General features: G+C 46.6%; 1 protein-coding gene across 1 annotated transcript in view; it reads left to right on the forward strand.

Annotated features, from left to right (window-relative positions):
• The first annotated feature begins 1,197 nt into the window (after positions 1-1,197).
• Positions 1,198-23,006, forward strand: part of LOC124613640 (sodium/potassium/calcium exchanger Nckx30C) — a 1,525,550-nt gene continuing 1,503,741 nt past the window's right edge. Inside the window, exons 1-2 of the mRNA XM_047142355.1 lie at positions 1,198-1,328; positions 19,694-19,832. Coding sequence (XP_046998311.1) covers positions 1,198-1,328; positions 19,694-19,832 — 270 coding nt within the window. The remainder of the gene's footprint in view (positions 1,329-19,693; positions 19,833-23,006) is intronic.

Consider the following 23,006-nt stretch of genomic DNA (forward strand, 5'->3'; position numbering starts at 1 on the left):
CCTCTAACACCATCGACAACCACGCTTGCCACCTGCGTGGTTCCCTTATCAACTAGGGGGGTCACTATTTTTAACGGGGGCCGGGAGGGGTGGCACTTCCTGCCCCGCGGCCGCTTCCCGAATTCTGTGGTTGGTTTGCATTTCGCCTGGAATTTGCAGGCGGTTGTGGCCTACTATTTGGACAATGCACGCTTTGGTGACCCATGTTCCTGCACTGATGACAATATGGCATGCGACATTGCTCTGCCACATGTCCTTGTCTATTACAGCGCCCACACTTAGTATCGTTCGAAAAGACACGTCAGGGCTCGCTTTGCCGTGCGGAGACGGCCAAAAATCGGCTCGCCTCCTCTCTCAAGAGTGCTAATCGCACGGCTTCGTGTAAGGTGCGGGGGGAAGCTACCTTGATTTCGCCCCCTATTTGAGGGTTTATGCTGCGAATAAACACGTCTATCGCACGACATTCTGATTCTTGCAACAGAACCTCGTTACGAGCAGAACTGGCACTTAGTGCGTACGTGTGGCATGCGACGCTTCTAATCCTGTCCGCGAATGCTTCTAAATCTTCATCCGTTTTTTGCTTAAGGGTGGAAAGCAAATCGCGATAGTAACTAGTACCACGTTTGTCTGTATACCTTTCAATCAACCCTGTTGCAAGGGACTGGAAGGTAGGGGCATTTTTCAAGCTCTCGACCGACTGCACGTAGTTCCGCGCTTCGCCAATGAGTTTCATTTTCATCACGTTTAAGAGAAATTCATCTGGCCAACCGCAAGGCTTTCTGATGTCCTGGATATTCTGCACAAGCGTTTGAATATCCTCGTGCAGCTTTCCAGCGAACGCCGGAATAAACGCTACTGCTGGGAAGCTCTGCACCAAAGTGGAGGTGGCTACTGCCACAGGTGATTCTGCACTAGTGAGTGGTGGAATCACCTGCTTCGGCTGTTCTTCCACTAGCACTGGCTTAGCAACATTAGACTGCGGAGAAGCCATTTTAAGATCATCTGTCTGTAGCTTAAGCTCCGCGTTAGAATTAACTGATTTAACTGGGACTGCAGCGCCAAGAGGGGATCTTCATCCGCTCCGGCTGCTCCTGCCTCCGATTGCTGCCTGGTGATCGCATGTTACAATAGTATGGGCATCTACACCACCGTAGCGTCGCGAGCGACTTACATTATTTGGTGGCGTGCAGACGACGGATGGCGGCGGTGACGACGAGCGGCGGCAGGCGCGTTGATCACGCGTGGGCGCAGCAGGCGGCGGACGACAGCACGGACAGCTGCGACGGCGGGGCGGCGCGAGGGCCGCACCCCGGACCCTGGCGCAGGCGGTGACCCGTGGCAGCTATGGGAATGCGGCGGCGGCGTCGGCGAGCGTGACTGCATCGCGGACCCTCCTCGGCTCGCGTCCAGTGGCGAACTGCGTCACGCTTGTGGCGCGCTAGTGCGCGGCCACGCACATTCTGCGACGCAGGCGACCGGCTGGCACGCGCATGGCGCGCTGCAGCCTCGCCACGTTCGGTCTAGTTTCCTTTACTTGCTCAGCCTCGGCCCCTTTGCAGTACTCATACTCAACTGATGGGTTGATTTTACAACCGTAAGGTGGGTCGCATCCCACTTCTGACACCATTTGTTCGTCAGGATAGAAGTCAGGAGCGGAGGGCGTTGTAAAATGAAAATTAATTGAGTGGAATGGACCCAGTTTATTCTTGTAATGATGGTACAGTGGTGCCTACGTAGGGCCGAGCAGCCCCAAGAGGGGTTGCCGTCTGCTCATCAGAGAGGCAGAGGCTAGAGGAGCGACTACTCGGGGTCGAGGTCAGAAGCTAAGAGAACGCGGAGCTGTTTCCAAGCCGCCCTCGCCGCTCCCGGCCGGGTCCCCACGTGATAACACGATTAGTCTCTGATTGGAGGATTGATTCCTCCAACGCGCCTTGCTAGTAGCGTACCCCCGCCAGCGCAACCAACCCGTGGGACTTGAGTCTGACCGAGGAGCACGTGGCAGGAATGTGCCGACCATGGTCTTACGGCCAGCACCTTCCACCACAGTATGCCCAAGCCGGCTACGGCCGAACATTATGCGTGGAAAAATTTAATTTAATAAAATTTTGTCGGCAATGATCCCTCTTGGGGGGTCTCCTCCCTGCACACTTTCATGCCCCTCGACTCTTATAACTGCCATCTGGTTTCTGTACAAATTGTAAATAGCCTTTCGCTTCCTGTATTTTACCCCTGCCACCTTCAGAATTTGAAAGAGAGTATTCCAGATAACATTGTCAAAAGCTTTATCTAAGTCTACAAATGCTAGAAACGTAGGTTTGCCTTTCCTTAATCTTTCACCTAAGATAAGTCTTAATGTCAGTATCGCCTCACATGTTACAACATTTCCACGGAATCCAAACTGATCTTCCCCGCGGCCGGCTTCTACCAGTTTTTCCATTCGTCTGTAAATAATTCACGTTAATATTTTGAAGCTGTGACTTATTGACCTGATAGTTCAGTAATTGTCACATCTGTCAACACCTGCTTTCTTTGGGATTTGAATTATTATGTTCTTCTTGAAGTCTGAGGGAATTTCGCATGTCACATACATTTTTCTCACCATATAGTAGAGTTTTGTCAGGACTGGCTCTCCCAAGGCTGTCAGTAGTTCTAATGGAACGTTGTCTACTCCCGGGGCCTTGTTTCGACTCAGGTCTTTCAGTGCTCTGTCAAACTCTTCATGCAGTATCATATCTCCCATTTCATCTTCATCTACATACTCTTCCATTTCCATAATATTGTCCTCAAGTACATTGCCCTTGTATAGACCCTCTATATACTCCTTCCACCTTTCTGCTTTCCCTTCTTTGCTTAGAACTGGTTTCCCATCTGAGCTCTTAATATTCATACAAATGGTTCTCTTTTATCCAAAGGTCTCTTTAATTTTCCTGTAGGCAGTATCTATCTTACCCCTAGTGAGAGAAGCCTCTACATCCTTACATTTATCCTCTAGCCATCCCTGCTTAGCCATTTTGCACTTCCTGTCAATCTCATTTTTGACACGTTTGTATTCCTTTTTGCCTGCTTCATTTACTGCAATTTTTATATTTTCTTCTTTCATAAATTAAATTCAATATTTCTTCCGTTACCCAAGCATTTCTACTAGCCCTCGGTTTTTTACCTGCTTGATCCTCTGCTGCCTTCACTACTTCATCCCTCAAAGCTACCCATTCTTCTTCTACTCTATTTATTTCCCCCATTCCTGTCAATTGTTCCCTTATGCTCTCCCTGAAACTCTGTACAACCTCTGGTTCAGTCAGTTTATCCAGGTCCCATCTCCTTAAATTCCCACCTTTTTGCAATTTCTTCAGTTTTAATCTACAGTTCATAACCAATAGATTGTGGTCAGAGTCCACATCTGCCCCTGGAAATGTCCTACAATTTAAAACCTGGTTCCTAAATCTCTGTCTTACCATTATATAATCTATCTGGTACCTTTTAGTATCTCCAGGATTCTTCCATGTATACAACCTTCTTTCATGATTCTTAAACCAAGTGTTAGTTATGATTAAGTTATGGTCTGTGCAAAATTCCACCAGGCGTCTTCCTCTTTCATTTCTTAGCCTCAATCCATATTCACCTACTATGTTTCCTTCTCTCCCTTTTCCTACTGTCGAATTCCAGTCACCCATGACTATTAAATTTTCGTCTCCCTTCATTACCTGAATATTTTCTTTTATCTCATCACACATTTCTTCAATTTCTTCGTCATCTGCAGAGCTAGTTGGCATATAAACTTGTACTACTGTAGTAGGCATGGGCTTCGTGTCTATCTTGGCCACTATAATACATTCACTATGCTGTTTGTAGTATCTTACCCGCACTCCTATTTTTTATTCATTATTAAACCTACTCCTGCATTATCCCTATTTGATTTTGTATTTATAACTCTGTATTCACCTGACCAAAAGTCTTGTTCCTCCTGCCACCGAACTTCACTAATTCCCACTATATCTAACTTTAACCTATCCATTTCCCTTCTTAAATTTTCTAACCCACCTGCCCGATTAAGGGATCTGACATTCCACGCTCCGATCCGTAGAATGCTAGTTTTCTTTCTGCTGATAACGACGTCCTCTTGAGTAGTCCCCTCCCGGAAATCCAAATGGGGGACTATTCTACCTCCGGAATATTTTACCCAAGAGGACGCCATCATCATTTAACCATACAGTAAAGCTGCATGCCCTCGGGAAAAATTACGGCTGTAGTTTCCCCTTGCTTTCAGCCGTTCGCAGTACCACAACAGCAAGGCCGTTTTGGTTAGTGTTACAAGGCCAGATCAGTCAATCATCCAGACTGTTGCCCCTGCAACTACTGAAAAGGCTGCTGCCCCTCTTCAGGAACCACACGTTTGTCTGGCCTCTCAACAGATACCCCTCCGTTGTGGTTGCACCTACGATACGGCTATCTGTATCGTTGAGGCACATGAGCCTCCACACCAATGGCAAGGCCCATGTTTCATGGGGGGAGTTTTATATGTATGCATATCAAAATAACAACAACCTCTAATTACTTGCATATTTACAATGAACTACATGAGGTTTAATACAGAATTACTTTAACAGATTTCTTCATGTTGAGCAACATAGATTCAACAAACTGAAAGGAAGATATAAATATTTGTGCACAGAATAGCTGGCAGACATAAAGACTTTACTAGGAAAAACTGGCCCAGTTTCAACCTTAGGCCAATATCAAGTGCACTGATGAATGTGTACACAGTCTGATAACATTTGATACTGATGAGGTTGAAACTAGCCAGTAGTGCTGGACAAAGCATTTACTTCAGCTGAACAGCCTGCATGGAAACAGTTACGACTTTGTGACATTTGAAAGCAAAGTATCCTAAAACTACAGGCTATATGGACCAAATGACTATTAGTGTGCATTCATTTGAAGGTAGTACACCAATATGGATCATATAAGCTTCCTCTGCTTTCACTGGACCAAACACAGCTTAAATGAATGTGTGACACTTACAAGGGAACCTCCCCATCGCACCCCCCTCAGATTTAGTTATAAGTTGGCACAGTGGATAGGCCTTGAAAAGCTGAACACAGATCAATCGAGAAAACAGGAAGAAGTTGTGTGGAACTACGAAAAAAATGAGTAAAATATACGAACTGAGTAGTCCATGCGAAATGTAGGCAACATCAAGGAGAGTGGGAAGTTATGAGCGCCGTGGTCCCGTGGTTAGCGTGAGTAGCTGCTGAACGACAGATCCTTGGTTCAAGTCTTCTCTCGAGTGGAATTTTTTTTATTTTCAGACAATTACCAAAGTTCAGGCACTCACACATGATCAACTTCGCTCTCCAAAATTCCAGGACATTTTCAGATTTGCTTGGACATGTGCAGGATTTGACGGTCTTCACACGGAAACATTTGAAAACGTAAAAAACATATGTTTTGACAGAGCACAGGGAAAACTGTGCGACTGTGAAACTGTTGCATTCATTTGTTGCAGTTTATGTGACAAACTCTTATGTTTTCATCACTTTTTTGGGAGTGATTATCACATCCACAAGAAAACCTAAATCGGGCAAGGTAGAAGAATCTTTTTACCCATTCGCCAAGTGTGCAAGTTAGGTGGGTCGACAACACATTCCTCTCATGTGACGCACATGCCGTCACCAGTGTTGTATAGAATATATCAGACGTGCTTTCCTGTGGAGGAATCGGTTGACCTATGACCTTGCGATGAAATGTTTTCGGTTCCTATTGGAGAGGCACGTCCTTTCGTCTACTAATCGCACGGTTTTGCGGCGCGGTCGCAAAACACAGACACTAAACTTATTACAGTGAACAGAGACGTCAATGAATGAACGGACAAATCGTAATTTTGCAAAAATAAAGAAAGTAAAATTTTCGCTCGAGGGAAGACTCGTACCAAGGACCTCTCATTCTGCAGCTGCTCACGCCAACCACGGGACCACGGTGCTACTCGGCTCGATTTGTCCTTGATGTTACCTATGTTGCGCATGGACTACTCAGTTTGTATATTTTGCTTATTTTTTCATATTTCCACACAACTTCTTCCTGTTTTCGCGATTGATCTGTATTCAGTTTTTCAAGGCCTATCCACTGTGTCAATTTATAACTAAATCTGAGGGGGGTGCGATGGGGAGGTTCCCTTGTTAGCAGAAATTTCCTGTGACATTTGATAAATGTCTTAGCATGTAAACTGCATGTAAATTAAAATATGCTAAGCTTCCGTTTCTTAAAAGAAGCCGGAAAGGTGTCATTCTTTTTCTTAATATAATTGTTTAATAATGCATTGGTGGATGCTTTAACTAACAACTTCAGTATTTTGTCTGTTGAATGACAGTTACGGCAAACAAAGTCTATTAAGAAGAAACTTTTCTCCAGAACAGCATTTATGGTTACATTGTGAATAAGCATTCTTCGACTGTTGGGTGACAAAAATTTCTTTTCATTATGGACAGATATTAACTTCTGTACAGTAATGTAATTGTAAATAACAACATTCACATCATCAGGCTCAGGGAAAAACAGACCACCCCTGACCAAATTTTTAATTAAAACTAAGATGTAGGTCACTATGCAGGCACATTTCTTTGTCTAGGAGAAGGTATTTGCTGCACAGCTCACACTGCTGTTTCTTCAGTGCACCGCAAACACAATTTCCTGCTAAATATCTTAATTTTCTAAGGTATGTTTCTGCCTGCCTGAAATCTTCTGCCAAATACATAATGTCAACCATAAACTCAGTCTATTTGTGTAGTCTCTTTTGTGTCATCATTACAATCAAAGGTAACTCTTCAGCAACAGGCAGTTTACCAAAAAAGTACTTGAATTCAACATGAGTCGTTACGAGTTCTGCATCCTCATCTTGGCTTCCACCTCAAAAATCTGCCTCATAGATATAGGATACTGAGTGATTGATAGGTAACTGCTAAACCTTGCTTCCAGAGAATCAGTTCGATTTTTCCCATGCAAAAAAAGTAGTGAAACCGAGCTCTTTAGTACAGTACCTTGCCATCTCAATCAAACCTTAAGTTGTGTGTGTTTCCTTTGAAAGGGTATTATTTTTCAGGCCTAAGTCCTCCCACCTATCAAGCCACTCAAGAAACTTTTCCAGAAATACTAATTTTTCATCATTATTACTTAAATAGGACACTGGAAAGGATCATTTAGTCGAACACCCTTGTGAACCGTCTTAACATTTACAAATTTGCACCGTATTAGTATAATTTTAATAAATTCTGCAGTTGGTTGGTATCGTAATAAGTTTTTCTGTTCCCATGTAGTTGAAACGGCTTCAGCTGTAAATTCATTGAATACCTGCAAAACGAGGCTCACGCTCTGCTTCTCAAGTGAAAATGGATAATGAGACTTCAAAGTAAGGCCACAAGAGTGCTTAAGTAGACCATTACATTCAATGTAGACCATTACATTCAATCTTATGAAACTGACTCAATGCTTCAAACGATGCCATTAGCACCTGACACGTCATCACTGCTTCCATCGAATTGTGGATATTTGAGCAAAGCTTGAGAATCCTATTGATTAACACTTTCTCTGCGGCTGACGCTTATAAGCGTCACAACAAGCCACGAGCCAGTGCGGCTGACGCTGATGAGCGTCCGCACTCACTGTCGGGTTACTCAGTCTAGTTGCAGCGTCTAAGCGAGCATCAAAGCGTGTAAACTTTGTTTTGTGTGGTCAGTTATCGAACGTATACTGTTCGTAATGGCGGCTAATGAACAGACACCTGGACCTTCCAATGTGAAAAGGAGCAGTAAACGTGTTAAATTGACAGAGAAACAGTTACTTAGTGTATTAGACGACAGTGATTTTCTGTGTAGTGAGGAGGAGGAGGCATACCACGGAGATTGCCATTTAGAGGCTGCAGAAGACCTGCAGAGGGATGATAGCGTGGAAGCACAGCTTTCGAATGTGTTTCGTGACAGTTCCGAATCTGACGATACGGATCACGACGATTGTGTGGATAGCGACGACGAAAAAGAACCCGACCTCTCACACGGAGATAATCTAGGTGAGTCCCATCATAAAAAACCACATAATATGCAGTATCACCCATTTACGAAGGTAGAAGTTTTGCAAATTCATCCTCCTGGCAATTCTCCTATAGATTTCTTCAGATTATTGGTAACAGACGAATTGTTGCAACTTGTAGTTGACGAAACGAACGATAACGCAGTCAACATATTGCTGAGCGAAAATACAAAAGAGGAATCGAAGGTCTGTAGATGGAAACCTGTAAGTATAGGCGAATTACTAGTTTTCCTGGGTATTTCGTTACATATGGGTAACGTTAAATATCCGCGATTATAAGACTACTGTTTGAGAATAGAGGAATAGCGATGAGTATAAACAGAGACCGATATTTCATCGTATTACGCTCACTGCAGTTTGCAAAAAACCCACTTCCAGGAAACCAGAAACCAGACGATCGTTTATATAAGATACGACCTATATGGGATTATTTTAACACGAGATTGCCTCAAGTGTACTACCCGGGAAGAGATTTATCAATAGATGAATCAATGATTCTTTGGCGGGGAAGATTGTCATTTATACAATACATAAAAAGCAAACGTAATAAATATGGCATTAAGATGTACATGCTCAACAATTCAGACGGTTTCATAAATAAGTGCGCAGTGTACACGGGAAGTAGTGGAGATATGGGGGGAAAAGGTAACGCTGAAAAGGTCGTTTTGTATTTGATGGCAGAAATGCTGCATATTGGTCATCACATTTACTTGGACAATTATTATAACAGTTTTCATTTAGCTACAACTCTGTTGAACCTAAAAACACTTTCCACAGGTACTCTGAAATTAAATAGGAAATATACCCCCGAAGACATTGTATCGGCAAAACTTGGGATAGGAGAGACACTTCCGCGGCATTCTAACGGAGTTACGATTGGAAAATGGAAGGATCGACGAGAGGTTTTCTACATTTCCACACAACATCTAAATGTAATGGAGCAAGTGACGAATGCGCGCCAGCAAATAGTCACGAAACCTTTCCCTATTATTAGGTACAATGCGTGTATGTCTGGGACTGGTAAACAAGATCAGATGTTATCGTATTATTTATGTGAACGAAAGACTATCCGCTGACCGGAACAGCTATTCTTTCATGTAATTGACATGCTAGTTTTCAATTCTCTATATCTGTACAACAAACACTCAGGAAGTAAAATGACGTTGTACCATTCAGAATGATGATTATAAAGGGCTTCCTTCCACCAATGGACGTTCCACGAAATGTGAGCAAGAAACATCACAAACAAAGACACTTCGTGCAAAAGCGGGAAGCTACTGCGGGGAAGAAGAAAGATATGAGGAAGCGGTTTAATTGCGCGGAATAAGACAAGCGCACTGATACACCATACGAATGTACAACCTGCCCAGATAAACCTGGATACTTCTTGAACTGCTGTATAATTTCCCATAAGTAGTAAAAACAAGATAATATCGGGGAAATTCCGATTATCAAAGACAGCTTCTTTTATGTCTTTTGACATTGCATAGTTTCTTTTTATGATGTGAAAGGTTAGAACTTTTTTTCACGAGTACTCAGAAAACGAGGTTTTCTTTTGTGTTAAGTCGACTTATTTCGTACTGCGTTGTAAAGCATTCACTTCAGTTTTCAGCGAAAGAATTTGTTGTGCTAAATTTGTTTTAATATCACCGCAATTGAAGTGATGGGGGACACGAGAGAAGCCTCTGCGTAGGGTGTGTTTCGCTTACTGATTTCTACACATCCAGGCGTCTCCTGGGCGTCTATGATAAATGTAGACGGCTAATTCTCTCATACCAGGAGCAAAAATTCTACTAAATTAACGACCTCTATCAGAGTCAATCTTAAAAATGCGCATTTGGAGTAAATGTAATTTCAAATAAATCCAGTTTCCTTTTTCCTTTTTGTCCTTCTTAAGAATTTTGCGTTTTGGAATCCAAATTTTCCCTGAATGCAGTGGATTTGTTGCTTGTTTGAATTGTATTTTTTGATACATTATCAACAAATCAGGAACATCTGAATGACGCCTGTGACTCCTATAGGTGTCAGACAGCAAACAGACTTTAAAACATGACCACAAACAGTCGAAGCTTATTTGAAGTAATGCATCTAAGGTGTCATCATTAAGTCAGTGTAGAACATGATCCTAAAGATCTTACAAGGTCTTGAAGTCAGCCTGTAGATCAGGTATGCTTAGGAGCTTTGGCTCCGAGCGGTACCTGCTGTTTCGAAGTGTTACGGGTCCGCACTCGAGCGTTACCGGCCCGCACTCGCACGTTGCCGGGCCACACTGGAGAGTTGAGCGCCTGCACCGATGCCGCTGCGAAAGTGTTGATCCAGTCATTACATACACACCTAAGGATATGGACAGAATCAGTTATGAAAAATAGTGGCTGAGTTGGATTAGCTGAGTATACTGTAAACTACACTGAGTTTTGGAGGTGAGCTAAAAGGTACACAGATTTCCTATTTATAGCATTGTTGTCACTTGCTACACAAATAACTGTGAAACCAATGTTATGGAGGCCTCGTAATATTTTCTTCACATACACATATAACTGTTCAGCTACGAGGTTTCTCACTGGAAGGACATGCACTACTTCTTTAAAAGAAGACAGCAATGATTGTATCATAAAGACACGCTGTAGTAGCAGCCTTATCAGTATCATATGCTGCCCCCACAATGTTTCCTCCCTTGTAATCAAAATAAGGTTTAATATGAATTTCATTTGTTATTACAGAAATGGTACAATCACTTCCCTGCAAAGATTTAAATCTTTACTTGATATACAGGAGCATACCACCTTCATTCTGTTCAATACGAGGACCATTACTGTATAAGGAACATATTTTCTGTAAAGTTCTTGGATGAGGAAGATTTAGATTGCCAGAAGACTTGAAAAATTTGTAGGCATGAGGGGAGATAGTGTTGTGTCGGTAGCTGGGCCGACACCGTGAAGTTTAGATGGCTGAAAATGCAAGCTACACTAACGCTGTAGCCGATAGGGCACGCACGGCTAAAGCAGACGGGCGTGAAGTCTGGAACATGAGAACTTATAAATGAATAAGAAGAAAAGTATGTAGATGCTTATTACTTATCTTTTAATTAGTCCTTGGAATACATCTCTCTTGAATACTCGTAAGCTATAGGCACTGATACAAATGGCGCCTTGCTAGTTCGTAGCCATTAACTTAGCTGATGGCTATTCTGTCTCTCGGCTAATGAGAGAGAAAGGCTTCGTACAACTGGGCGGTAGCTAGGTTCTCGTACAACTGGGCGGTAGCTTGGTTCTCGTACAACTGGGGCGAGTGCTCTCTCGTATCACGAGACCTGCCTTGGTGGTGGCGCTAGGTCTGCGATTACTCAGTGGCGACACGCGGGTCCGACATGTACTACATGGACCGCGGCCGATTTAAGCTACCACCTAGCAAGTGTGGTGTCTGGCGGTGACACCACATTCCTCCCCCGCAAATCGGCGAACGGTCGTGAGATAAGGCTTCCGCCCGCCGTGGGGAGGACCACATGTTGACGTATGCGATGAGGTGGGGAGCCTAACAACAGACGAGGCTGTGCCACCCGCACCCGGCCATTCGGTCCGAGGGGAGCTAGGAAACGCCTGCAAAACTAGTCCAGGGTGCACGTCAACATGCGGTGTATGCGCCCGTAAAGAGACAGGAGGGACCGAAGGGTCAACCTCCATAGCGTCGGGGTAGCCGACGCGCGATGACGTCATGTGGTCCGGAGCGGTCGGGAGTTCCATGGCGGAGGACAGCTGGTCACGGGAAGCGATCGGCGGCGCGTGACCCTGGGAGGCGCTTGGCGGCTGCAACGAAGCGTCGAATGCGGGCGGCGCCGGCGGGAGAACAAGCGGCGGCGGCTGCTGCTGCTGCGGCGGCGGCGGCGCGTCGCCATGGGGCAAAATGGAAGGCATCGTCGGTAACACCTGGGGATGAGGCGAGCCAGTAGATGGGTCCCCAGGGCGCTGACCGGACGGCACCGTCGCTGAAAGCAGACGGGGAGCGGCAGAACCCGAGCGACGACAGTGGCGCAGCTGATTGAGATGCCGACGCACCTCACCAGAGGCCCCCAAAACCAAATACATCGCGCGGCCGAGGCAGCGAAGAATGCGCCCTGCGAGCCAACGCCGTGAACCTCGATAGTTGCGATAAAATACAACGTCGCCTGGAGCAAAAGCAGGAGTCTGCCGCTGCACAGGAACCTGATGCGGCGGATGCAGCAAAGACATCAAGGTGCGATGAGGACGACCGTGGAGCAACTCAGCCGGCGAGCGACCATCTCGGGGCTGAGAGCGATACGAAGACAAAAAGAGCAACAATGCGTCCTCCCGAGAATGCGACTCTTTCAATTTCAACATCTGTGACTTGAAAGTCCGGACCAATCGTTCAGCGGCACCGTTGGACTGAGGCGAAAACGGCGCGGATGTCAGATGTTGAATACCATTGGCCTGGCAGAATGACTGAAATTCTGCGGACATGAATTGTGGGCCATTGTCGGAAACAATAGTCTGCGGAAGACCTTCAATGCAAAAGATAGCAGACAACGCTTGGATGGTGGCGGAGGACGTCGTGGAAGACATCCGGACAACAAAAGGAAAATTACTGAAGGCATCGACCAGAACCAACCATCGAGCATTCCAGAAAGGACCAGCAAAATCAATGTGCAAGCGTTGCCAAGGGGAAGTGGCTTGTGGCCACGCAAAGACTTTCCGCGGCGGTGCGGACTGTTGTTCGGCACACGCCGGGCACGAAGAACACATATTCGTAATCGCTGCATCGATTCCGACCCAAGTACAGTGCTGACGAGCAAGTTGTTTCGTTCGCACTATACCCCAATGTCCTTGGTGAAGAAGCCGTAAAACAGAGGACTGTAACGAACGTGGGACCACGACTCTGGACTGATCATTATCAGAACGCAACAACAAAACACCACGTCGAACAAAAAGTCTCTCCTTGTGAGCAAAAAATCGGCGAACCAACGGATCCTCGATCCGAGACTTTGACAAAGGCCATTGCGTAGCAACAAAACGTAAAACAGTAGCAAGGACAGGGTCAGCAGCTGTGGCTGTAGCGACACGACGAAAATCAATCGGAAACGATTCGACCACTTCATCGGTTTCCGAATCAAGGAACATGCAAGCAAGTTCGGAAGAATCGAATGCTTTATCCTCAGCAACAGGCAAACGGGACAACGCATTGGCGTTTCCGTGCTTAGCAGTGGACCGATACAAGATATCGTAGCGGTACTGCGAGAGGAAAATAGACCAGCGAATGAATTTCTGCGCTGTACGTGGAGGTACAGGCTTGGTCGGATGAAAAAGCGATGTCAAAGGTTTGTGGTCTGTGATGATGGTAAAGTGACGACCATACAAGAAATCATGGAACTTAGTAACACCAAACACGAGAGCCAAAGCTTCTTTCTCTATCTGTGAATAATTTCGTTGCGCAGACGAGAGCAATTTGGACGCAAAGGCAATAGGGCGATCATGGGAGCCAACTTTGTGCGCAAGCACAGCACCGATCCCGAAATCCGATGCATCTACCATCAACAAAAGGGGTTTCTGGGGATCGAATGGCGTAAGGCAAGTATTAGAAAGCAACGCCGATGTCAACTGGCGAAAGGCGCGTTCACATTCCGTCGTCCAGACGAACGGAACACCTTTACGGCGTAAGCGATGAAGCGGAGCTGAAATAGAAGAGGCATTGCGCAGAAAGCGATGATAATAATTAATTTTACCCAACACACTCTGTAGCTGTTTCACATTTTGAGGGGAAGGCAATTCTTGTATGGCACGGAGGTGCTCTGGACTCGGATGTATGCCTTGGGCATTAATGACATGTCCCAGGTATGGTAAGTCACGAGCAAAAAACACACATTTGTCCTTCCTCAAGCGAAGACCATTGTGCCGCAAGACCTGAAATAATGTTCGTAAGTTCGCAAGATGATCTTCTTCTGTCTGTCCGGAGATCACTATATCGTCCAGATAGTTTGCTGCAGTAGGGACCGACGCACAAATAGTTTGTAAATATTGCTGAAACAAGGCAGGGGCGGATGCACACCCGAAAGGCAGTCTTTTGAAGCGGTATAATCCAAGATGCGTGTTAACCACCAATACGCGCTGGGATTCGTCGTCCACCGGTATTTGCAAGTACGCATCGGCTAGGTCCAACTTTGAAAAATATTTACCCGGGCACAGTTTAGCAAAAAGATCTTCCGGGCGGGGCAAAGGAAAAGTAGCAGTCACTAGCTGTGGATTCACTGTGGCCTTGAAGTCCACGCAAAGTCTCAATTTTCCGGAAGGTTTTGGCAAAATTACTAAGGGTGAGGCCCAGAGAGAAGCTTGCACACGTTCAATTACACCCTGTGATTCGAGATCGTGTAACGTTCTTGCGACCTCATCACGCAATGCGTGGGGAACATTGCGCGCCCTGAAAAATTTCGGTTGCGCTTTTACCTTCAGTTCTAAATGTGCTTCATAGTTTTTAGCGCAACCTAAGCCCGGTGCAAAAATGTCTGCAAATTCGTCACACAGCCGAGAAACACTGTCTGTAGGCACAGTCTGATTCACTGATAGCACCTGATTTACAATAGACATGTTAAACAACTGAAACAAGTCTATACCAAACAAGTTCACCGCAGAAGAAGAACGAAGAACGTAAAATGACACAAGTTTTGTTTGTCCCTTGTATGTTGCAAGAAGGCTGCACTGTCCCAACACAGGAATTTTCTGTCCGGAATATGTAGTTAGCTTAACATTTGCGGAACGCAACGGAGGTTTGCCCAGTTGTTTGTACGTGTCATGATTGAGCAATGAAACTGCAGCTCCGGTATCGAGCTGGAATGGTATCACTTTGCCTTCAAAGTCTAAGTCCACAAAAAGTTTATTGTCCTGCTGACGACAAGAGCGACTGTTTTGTGCAATTGGAACAGACACTGGTACAGAATCACTTGCTAATTGACGTGATTTCCGGCGACGTCGACGCACAGTTTTTGTGGGACGAACACAGTTACTGTTAGAGAAAGTGTCACTGGACGAAGCGGAATTAACGACATGAATGTCCATAAGCGAAGGTCCACGAGCCTGAGTGTCCTGGGTTCGATTCCGGCGCGAAGCAAAGGGCCTGGAATGATTGTGATTGTCTGATCTGAGCTTTTTCTGGCAAACACTTTGAACATGTCCTTTCTTATTGCAGAAAAAGCAAATAGCTTGGCGTGACGGGCAATGGTCACGCGAATGTCTAGTAGCACACCGCGGGCATGATTTCACTGCATTTGTGGGCTGGCGCGGCACACCTGGCTTAGCACGCGGCGGTCGCTGTGTCGACGTGCGCAAGGCCCGGTTACCGGGCCGCGCAGCGCGTCCAGCGGGCCGGTTAATGTTACACACGGCTGGCGAAGTTTCAAAAGATTCCTGAGCACAGTCAAGTGTGTCCTGTCTATCCAATATGTCTATCACTTGTTGAAGGGAGGGATTAACTAGTTTCAAAATTTGCTCCCGTATACGAACATCAGAAACGTTCTGTGCAATAGCATCACGCACCATTGTATCTGAATAAGAAAGACCACAGTCACATTCAAAGGCACAGTCCCTAGTAAGTCCTTGCAATGTTGCTACCCACTCCCTATTAGTTTGACCGGCCGTACGTTTTGTACGAAAGAACGTATACCGTTTTGCAACCACATTAACTGTTTCTTTGAAATAGGCATCTAATGCAGACAAAATTTCCTCGTAGGACAGAGTTGCTACGTCTCGTCGGGGAAACAATTTCACTATCACACGGTATGTGGACACACCGACACAAGAAAGCAAAAACGGCTGCCGCTCATTACCTTGAATTCTGTAGGCAGCAAGGTGGAAGGTGAACTGGCGAGACCACTCTTGCCACGTCTCATCGGCTGCCATGTATGGTCGAAAGGGAGGTGCAACAGCGTTTAGTGGCAGCGGTAGCGAAGAAGCGGCGGCGGCCGCATCGGTTTGAATGGGACGTTGACCCTGGACGAGCTGTCCAAGGGCATCCAGTAACGCCTGCGTCTGCTGAGTCTGCAAGCGATAAAATTCGGACAGTCCATCTGGAGAATGTGGCGAAGCCATGACACAATTAAATGTAAGCAATCAGAAAACACTTTAAATCGTCGCCAATGTTGCAAACGAATTAATACAAACTCTTTTGCTCGTCGCCAATAAATGTTGTGTCGGTAGCTGGGCCGACACCGTGAAGTTTAGATGGCTGAAAATGCAAGCTACACTAACGCTGTAGCCGATAGGGCACGCACGGCTAAAGCAGACGGGCGTGAAGTCTGGAACATGAGAACTTATAAATGAATAATAAGAAAAGTATGTAGATGCTTATTACTTATCTTTTAATTAGTCCTTGGAATACATCTCTCTTGAATACTCGTAAGCTATAGGCACTGATACAAATGGCGCCTTGCTAGTTCGTAGCCATTAACTTAGCTGATGGCTATTCTGTCTCTCGGCTAATGAGAGAGAAAGGCTTCGTACAACTGGGCGGTAGCTAGGTTCTCGTACAACTGGGCGGTAGCTTGGTTCTCGTACAACTGGGGCGAGTGCTCTCTCGTATCACGAGACCTGCCTTGGTGGTGGCGCTAGGTCTGCGATTACTCAGTGGCGACACGCGGGTCCGACATGTACTACATGGACCGCGGCCGATTTAAGCTACCACCTAGCAAGTGTGGTGTCTGGCGGTGACACCACAGATAGAATGCAGAATACAATAAAATACAGAAAAGTGAGGATTAAACCTATAGTTTTCCTCACTGCTACATAGCAACTTAACTTGCTCACGTAAGAACTGAAATGCTTCTGTTTTTCTTCATCTGCAGAAGCAAACACATAATTTAAAATGTCCTGTATGTGAAGGCATTGGATTTTTATTGCATTTTCTTTTGCACTGACTAAATGTTTCACTTTGTCTCATACCGTAAACAAATCATTGATATTCAAAAGTTTGTCTGAACATTTGCTGTTGCCTATCTTTCTTATTTCAGTGTTACTTCGATAGGCAGACAATTGCAACTCGTCACTATAACGGATACAGACACAGTTGGAGCAGGTAATACAGTAAGCAATAGAAATAGGACACAGTCACTTCTTGCAATAATAGTCCACTCTCTGGGAATGGTTTCTCTTTGTAAGCACTGCAGAAATGCTTCAAAAGTAGAAAATAACTTCCTCGAAACATACTCTGCTTTGGTTATTACACTATCTGTAATTGCTTTTAGGAGACGTTCATTGTATAATCTACACTCATAATCATAAACTAAGGATAATGCTGATACATGGTGAAACAACGCTCTGGTGGGCGGTTTCCGGGTTTAAATCACCTTGGGGTATGACCATGCGGTGCATTTGACCTGCGGTCATCGCACGGTGGTGCTGGCAGCAATCCACATACGCAGAGGTGTGTTGGTGCATGTCAGAGTATGGTGCAGCGAGTAAGTGTGCAGGCATGGTAATGGTGCCTGTGTGTTGATAATGGCTCAAAGAACACACATTGATGATGTTACGAGGGGTAGAATACTAGTGCGACTGGAGGCTGGTCAAACACAGCAGGTCGTAGCATGGGCCCTCTGTGTGCCATAAAGTGTGACCTCAAGATTATGGCAACGATTCCAGTAGACAGGAAACGTGTCCAGGAGCTACAGTACCGGACATCCACAGTGTACAACACTACAAGAAGACTGGTATCTCACCATCAGTGCACACAGACGGCCACAGAGTACTGCAAGTAGCCTTGCTCGGGACCTTAACCGCAGCCACTGGAACAGTTGTCTCCTGACACACAGTCAACAGACGACTGAACAGACATGGTTTACTCGCCCAGAGACCTGCAAGGTGCATTCCACCGATCCCTGGTCACAGGAGGGCCTGTAAAGCCTGTTGTCAAGTACACGGTACATGGTCATTGGAACAGTGGTCCCACGTTATGTTCACAGACGAGGCCAGGTACAGTCTGAACAGTGATTCTCACTGGTTTTCATCTGGCGTGAACCAGGAATCAGATACCAACCCCATAATGTCCTGGAAAGGGACCTGTATGGAGGTCGTGGTTTGATGGTGTGGGGTGGGATTATGATTGGTGCACGTACACCCACACATGTCTTTGACAGAGGAACAGTAACAGGTCAGGTGTATTGAGATGTCATTTTGTACCAATATGTCCGCCTTTTCAAGGGTGCAGTGGGTCCCACCTTCCTCCTGATAGATGATCATGCGCGGCCCCACCGAGCTGCCATCATTGAGGAGTACCTTGAAACAGCAGATACCGGGTGAATGGAGTGGCCTGTTCTCCAGACCTAAACCCGATTGAGCGCGTCTGGGATGCTCTTGGTCGACGTATCGCTGCATGTCTTCAAACCACTACGACATTTCAGAAGCTCCGACAGGCACTGGTGCAAGAATGGGAGGCTGCACTCCAGCAGCTGCTCGAACACCTGATCCAGAGCATGCCAAACCGTTGTGCGGCCTGTGCACATGTGCATGGTGATCATATCCCATATTGATGTTGGGGTATATGCACAGGAAACAGTGGCGTTTTGTAGCATGTGTTTCGGGACAGTTTTCTCAATTTATCACGAATACTGTGGACTTACTGATCTGTGTCGTGTGTGTTCCCTATGTGCCTATGCTATTAACGCCAGTTTTGTGTAGTGCCATGTTGTGTGGCACCACATTCTGCAGTTTTTCTTAATTTATGAACATGGGTGTAGCTTGCCTTTCCTCTGCGCTTTCTCTAGAGCTGGTGGATGGAGTAGACAAATAGCTTGGGCAGCCTGGTAACACTGATGGAACAGCACCCTCTCTAAGTCTTGATCTTGAAAGCGTGACTGCAAGGTTTGTGCCTTTCACTTCATCATAACATTCCATATGCTGGCAGATGTCAAATTCGGTGAAGTGAAGTTCAGAAACAGACAACAAAGTAGTGTGAGTCAGTACAGTATACAGCATAATCTAGAAATTTGTGTCTGTATGTCAAAGTAAAAAACACTGGACACTCATTCATTTTCCACCAATGGGTCACGGGGATCAGAGGTTTTCTTTGTGGAGATGGTGGGGGCGGGGTCAAAGTTAGGGCGTTTAGCAGGTTTCTTGGACAGGGCAGGGTGGGGAGGGGGATGGGAGATGGGTTGCAGGGGGAGGTGGTGGGGGGCAGGTCCTCTCTGAGGGGCAGGTGATGCAGGGGTTGGGGGCATGGGTGTCACAGAGACTGTGGTGTGGTGGGCAGAAATCTGTGCCAGCTGGGAGCCTATCTTAGGAGGTGCTGTGAGAGTGGGAAGTCTGAAGATGGCAATGGGGCGACAGCTAAGGGTGAGGGAGAGTCGGGGGAAATGACAGCCGAGAACAGCGCAGGAGTGGGGTGGACAGGGAGGGAAGGGAGGACAGGGATGGGGGCAGCAGATGAGCTCCATGTGATGATGGTTGGAGCAGCCATGGGGGAGGTGAAAATGATGGAGGTGGTGGGTTGGGACATGGTGGTGGTGTGCAAATGGGGGGTGAGGACGGTGACGGTGGTGACGGCGACAGCGGCAAGGGCGAGAAACGGCAGCGGCAGCGAGGATAGTGGCGGTGGCGAAGGCTGGCGGTGGTGGGGATGGCAGCGTTGTCGGCGGCGATGAGGGAGCTTTCAGTGAGAGGGAGCGGCAGCCCCTGGACAATGACAGCAAAGGGGGTGGCCCAGGAGCCAAGGGTGGTGGTGGTGGCGGCGGCGAGCCCCAGACGGCGGCGGCTAACAGGCAGGTAGGTATAGACGTACAACAGTAACAGCCGTGGCCGACAGACGGACTGTAGACTGTAGACTTTGAAGGATGTGGTCTGACAGCTGTCACATTCAATTTTACCCTCGCTTGCTCCAATAGAGAATAACTAGCTTTCATCCTATTGGTCGGTGCCCAGAAACTAAAGGCGGACACCACGATTTACGCGCGCGGACGTACCACACAATAAGCTTTGCCTACTTACTTTTCGATTAATACTATACTCACATTTATATCACTTCCCTCCAAAAGGCACACAAAAATACAAGCAAATGCAGCAGCGTTAACTTAATATGAAATACAGTTTAACTGAGAGAAAACTGCTTATAAATAATGGCACGTCAACGATACCTACAATGAAAGCTAACAGTTCAATAAAAGTAGTTTTATTACCATAAGCCAAGTTAAACAAAATTATGGTTTTTAAATGGAAATAAGTGAATTCTCAAGTTCATCCGCTGAATTACTGTTTAGTCTTTAAGTAGGGAGAGCGCAAAGCACTGCATCTTATCTTTTTGTTGCTGATGTGTTGAGATGATGACAGTGTGTTGTGATGTTGAAGATGATGTTACAGTAACTCTTCGGAACAGGTGGCGTGTTGGATCAGCTTTGTTAATTGACTAAAGACTGCTGATGATCTACTCATGTAGCAAAGTATCTCATCCAGCAAAGCTGATGTCAGTGGCGTATTATAGGCCACTGGCAGACTGTACATTGTTGTTGTTACTAACACTCAGACTGACGTGTGCACATGATTTCATGTCTATCAAACACAAGATTTGTAGTAGCACTGTTCGTTACACAGTTTCAAAGTTTTCTGATCGCGGAAATACAATTAATTAGTTACGCGAAAACCACAACCGCAAAATCACCACGCTTGGCCCACCCAGGGGGTCCACAACTCTTTTGTGGATACATGCGTAGCGAGCACGGGACCCCGAGCTAATGTGGCCCTCCTTCCTTTCCGGGCTGCATACCTTCCTTTTCCGCATCCTTCCCTATCTCCCATCTTCGCCCCCCCCTCCCCTCACCTTTGGCTCTTTCCTTCCCTTTCTCCCCCTCTGGGAGTATGGTTTGTGCCTACGTTCAGAGACGGACGCTCGTAAACGTAACGCATTCTTCACCTTCTCTGCTTGTATGTCTTCATCCTCCCTTTGTCCTTCCCTTTTCCTTTTCCTTACCTCTTCTCTTTACCCTTTTCTCCACTGCGGCGTTTGAGACCTCTCTTCTTTCCTTTCCCTTTCTTTGGTTTTCCCTTTCTCTTTCTTCCTCCTTGCGCGTGTCTGAAGGCCGATCAACGCATTTTCGCGCGTAGCCGGTGACGGGGTAATGCGTAATTCCCCGCCCCGGGTAGACAAGTAGGACACGTACGTACCCCCTGGTCCCTCCGTCCGTTTGTCGGGAGGTGTGACCTGAGGTGTGAACAATCACCTAAGGCGGGAGTGCCCTCAGAGAGTGCCCCCACAAGGGAGGAGCGCGCCATCAGAGACGCCGGTAATCATGGGGGATTCTTCCGCAATGGTTTCCTCATTTTCCACTATGTCTGCTCACAAGCGTAAGTTCACTGAGTCTCAGCCACATACAGTTCTTCCATCGTTGCCACAGTTCCTTGTTGTTTCTCGGTCTGACGAAGGTCACGACTTCTCCACGGTCAACCCTTTCATTATTCAGAAAGGTGTCGACGCAATTGCAGATCCTGTAAAGTCTTGTTCCAGATTACGGGACCGAGCGAGGTGGTGCAGTGGTTAGACACTGGACTCGCATTCGGGAGGACGACGGTTCAATCCCGCGTCCGGCCATCCTGATTTAGGTTTTCCGTGATTTCCCGAAATCGCTCCAGGCAAATGCCGGGATGGTTCTTTTCAAAGGGCATGCCCGACTTCCTTCCCCGTCCTTCCCTAATCCAATGAGACCGATGACCTCGCTGTCTGGTCTCCTTCCCCAAACCAACCAACCAACCAGATTACGGAATGGCACCTTGTTGTTAGAAACAGTCAGTGCCCTCCAGGCACAAAAATTGCTGCGTACTTCACTGCTCCACACTTTCCCTGTCCGGTTTGAAGCGCACTGCACTTTAAATTCCTCACGTGGAGTCGTTTATACACGCTCCCTCGACGGATTGTCTGACGAAGAAATTCAGCACTACCTGTCTGACCAGGGCATAACGGCTGTTCATAGAGTTATGAAAAAGGTTGACACGAACATCATTCCAACCCGCACTGTCTTCTTGACATTTGACAAAGTTCAACTCCCATCGAAAATCAAAGCAGGGTATGAGATAATTTCCGTTTGCCCTTACATCCCAAACTCTATGCGTTGCTATGGGTGTCAGCGGTTCAATCACACCAGCCAGTCCTGTTCCAATCCAGCCAAATGTCTTACGTGTGGCAAGTATGCCCATGAGGGTGCTTGTCCACCTCCATCCCCTCGTTGCATCAACTGTATGGGTGACCATGCTGCTTCCTCTCGAGATTGCCCCATTTTATAAGACGAAAAGCTCATTCAGGAAATCAGAGTGAGGAAAAGGTGTCGACCTTTACTGCTCGAAAATTATTCGCCAGTCGACAGCCCACCGTGCCTCAGACAGGAAAATACAGCACTGTCCTTGCTTCTCCTCAGCCAACAAAGGAGGCGGCCACGCAGACTTGCGACTTCACCTTTACTGCCACGGCCGTCAGATCGGCCAGCGCAAAGATCGCCCGTTCAACCTCACCACTTTCGCCTGCCCACTCTATGGCCCACCCTTCATCGGGTTCTGCTAAATCTCGAGCCCAAAAGTCAGACACCAGGACTTCGAAAAAAGAGCATACTCGTGAAGATTTTTTACGTACCCCAACTTCACAACCATCGGTTCCTCCTTCATCTAAACATCATGTTTCCAAGAAGGCTAATAAGAAACCCAGTTCATCTCCTTCTCCGCCAAGGCGTGTCTCATCTAGAGCACCACCTGGCGGAAATCGCCCTCGGCCGTCTTCTGTGTCGCCGAGGCGCACTGCTGGCGGCTGATCAACCGGCCGATCGCTGGTGGCAGGAGCTGCTCCTGACCAACCTATGGATCAGGATCTTCTGCCTTCGGCTAAATGCCGTTCCATGCTGTCGGTCGCAAGCTCTGAGCAGTCGTTGAGTTGACGGCAACCTTGGTCACATTCCTCCATTT

The sequence above is a fragment of the Schistocerca americana genome, chromosome 4 (assembly GCF_021461395.2).
Source record: "Schistocerca americana isolate TAMUIC-IGC-003095 chromosome 4, iqSchAmer2.1, whole genome shotgun sequence".
Classification (NCBI taxonomy): domain Eukaryota; kingdom Metazoa; phylum Arthropoda; class Insecta; order Orthoptera; family Acrididae; genus Schistocerca; species Schistocerca americana.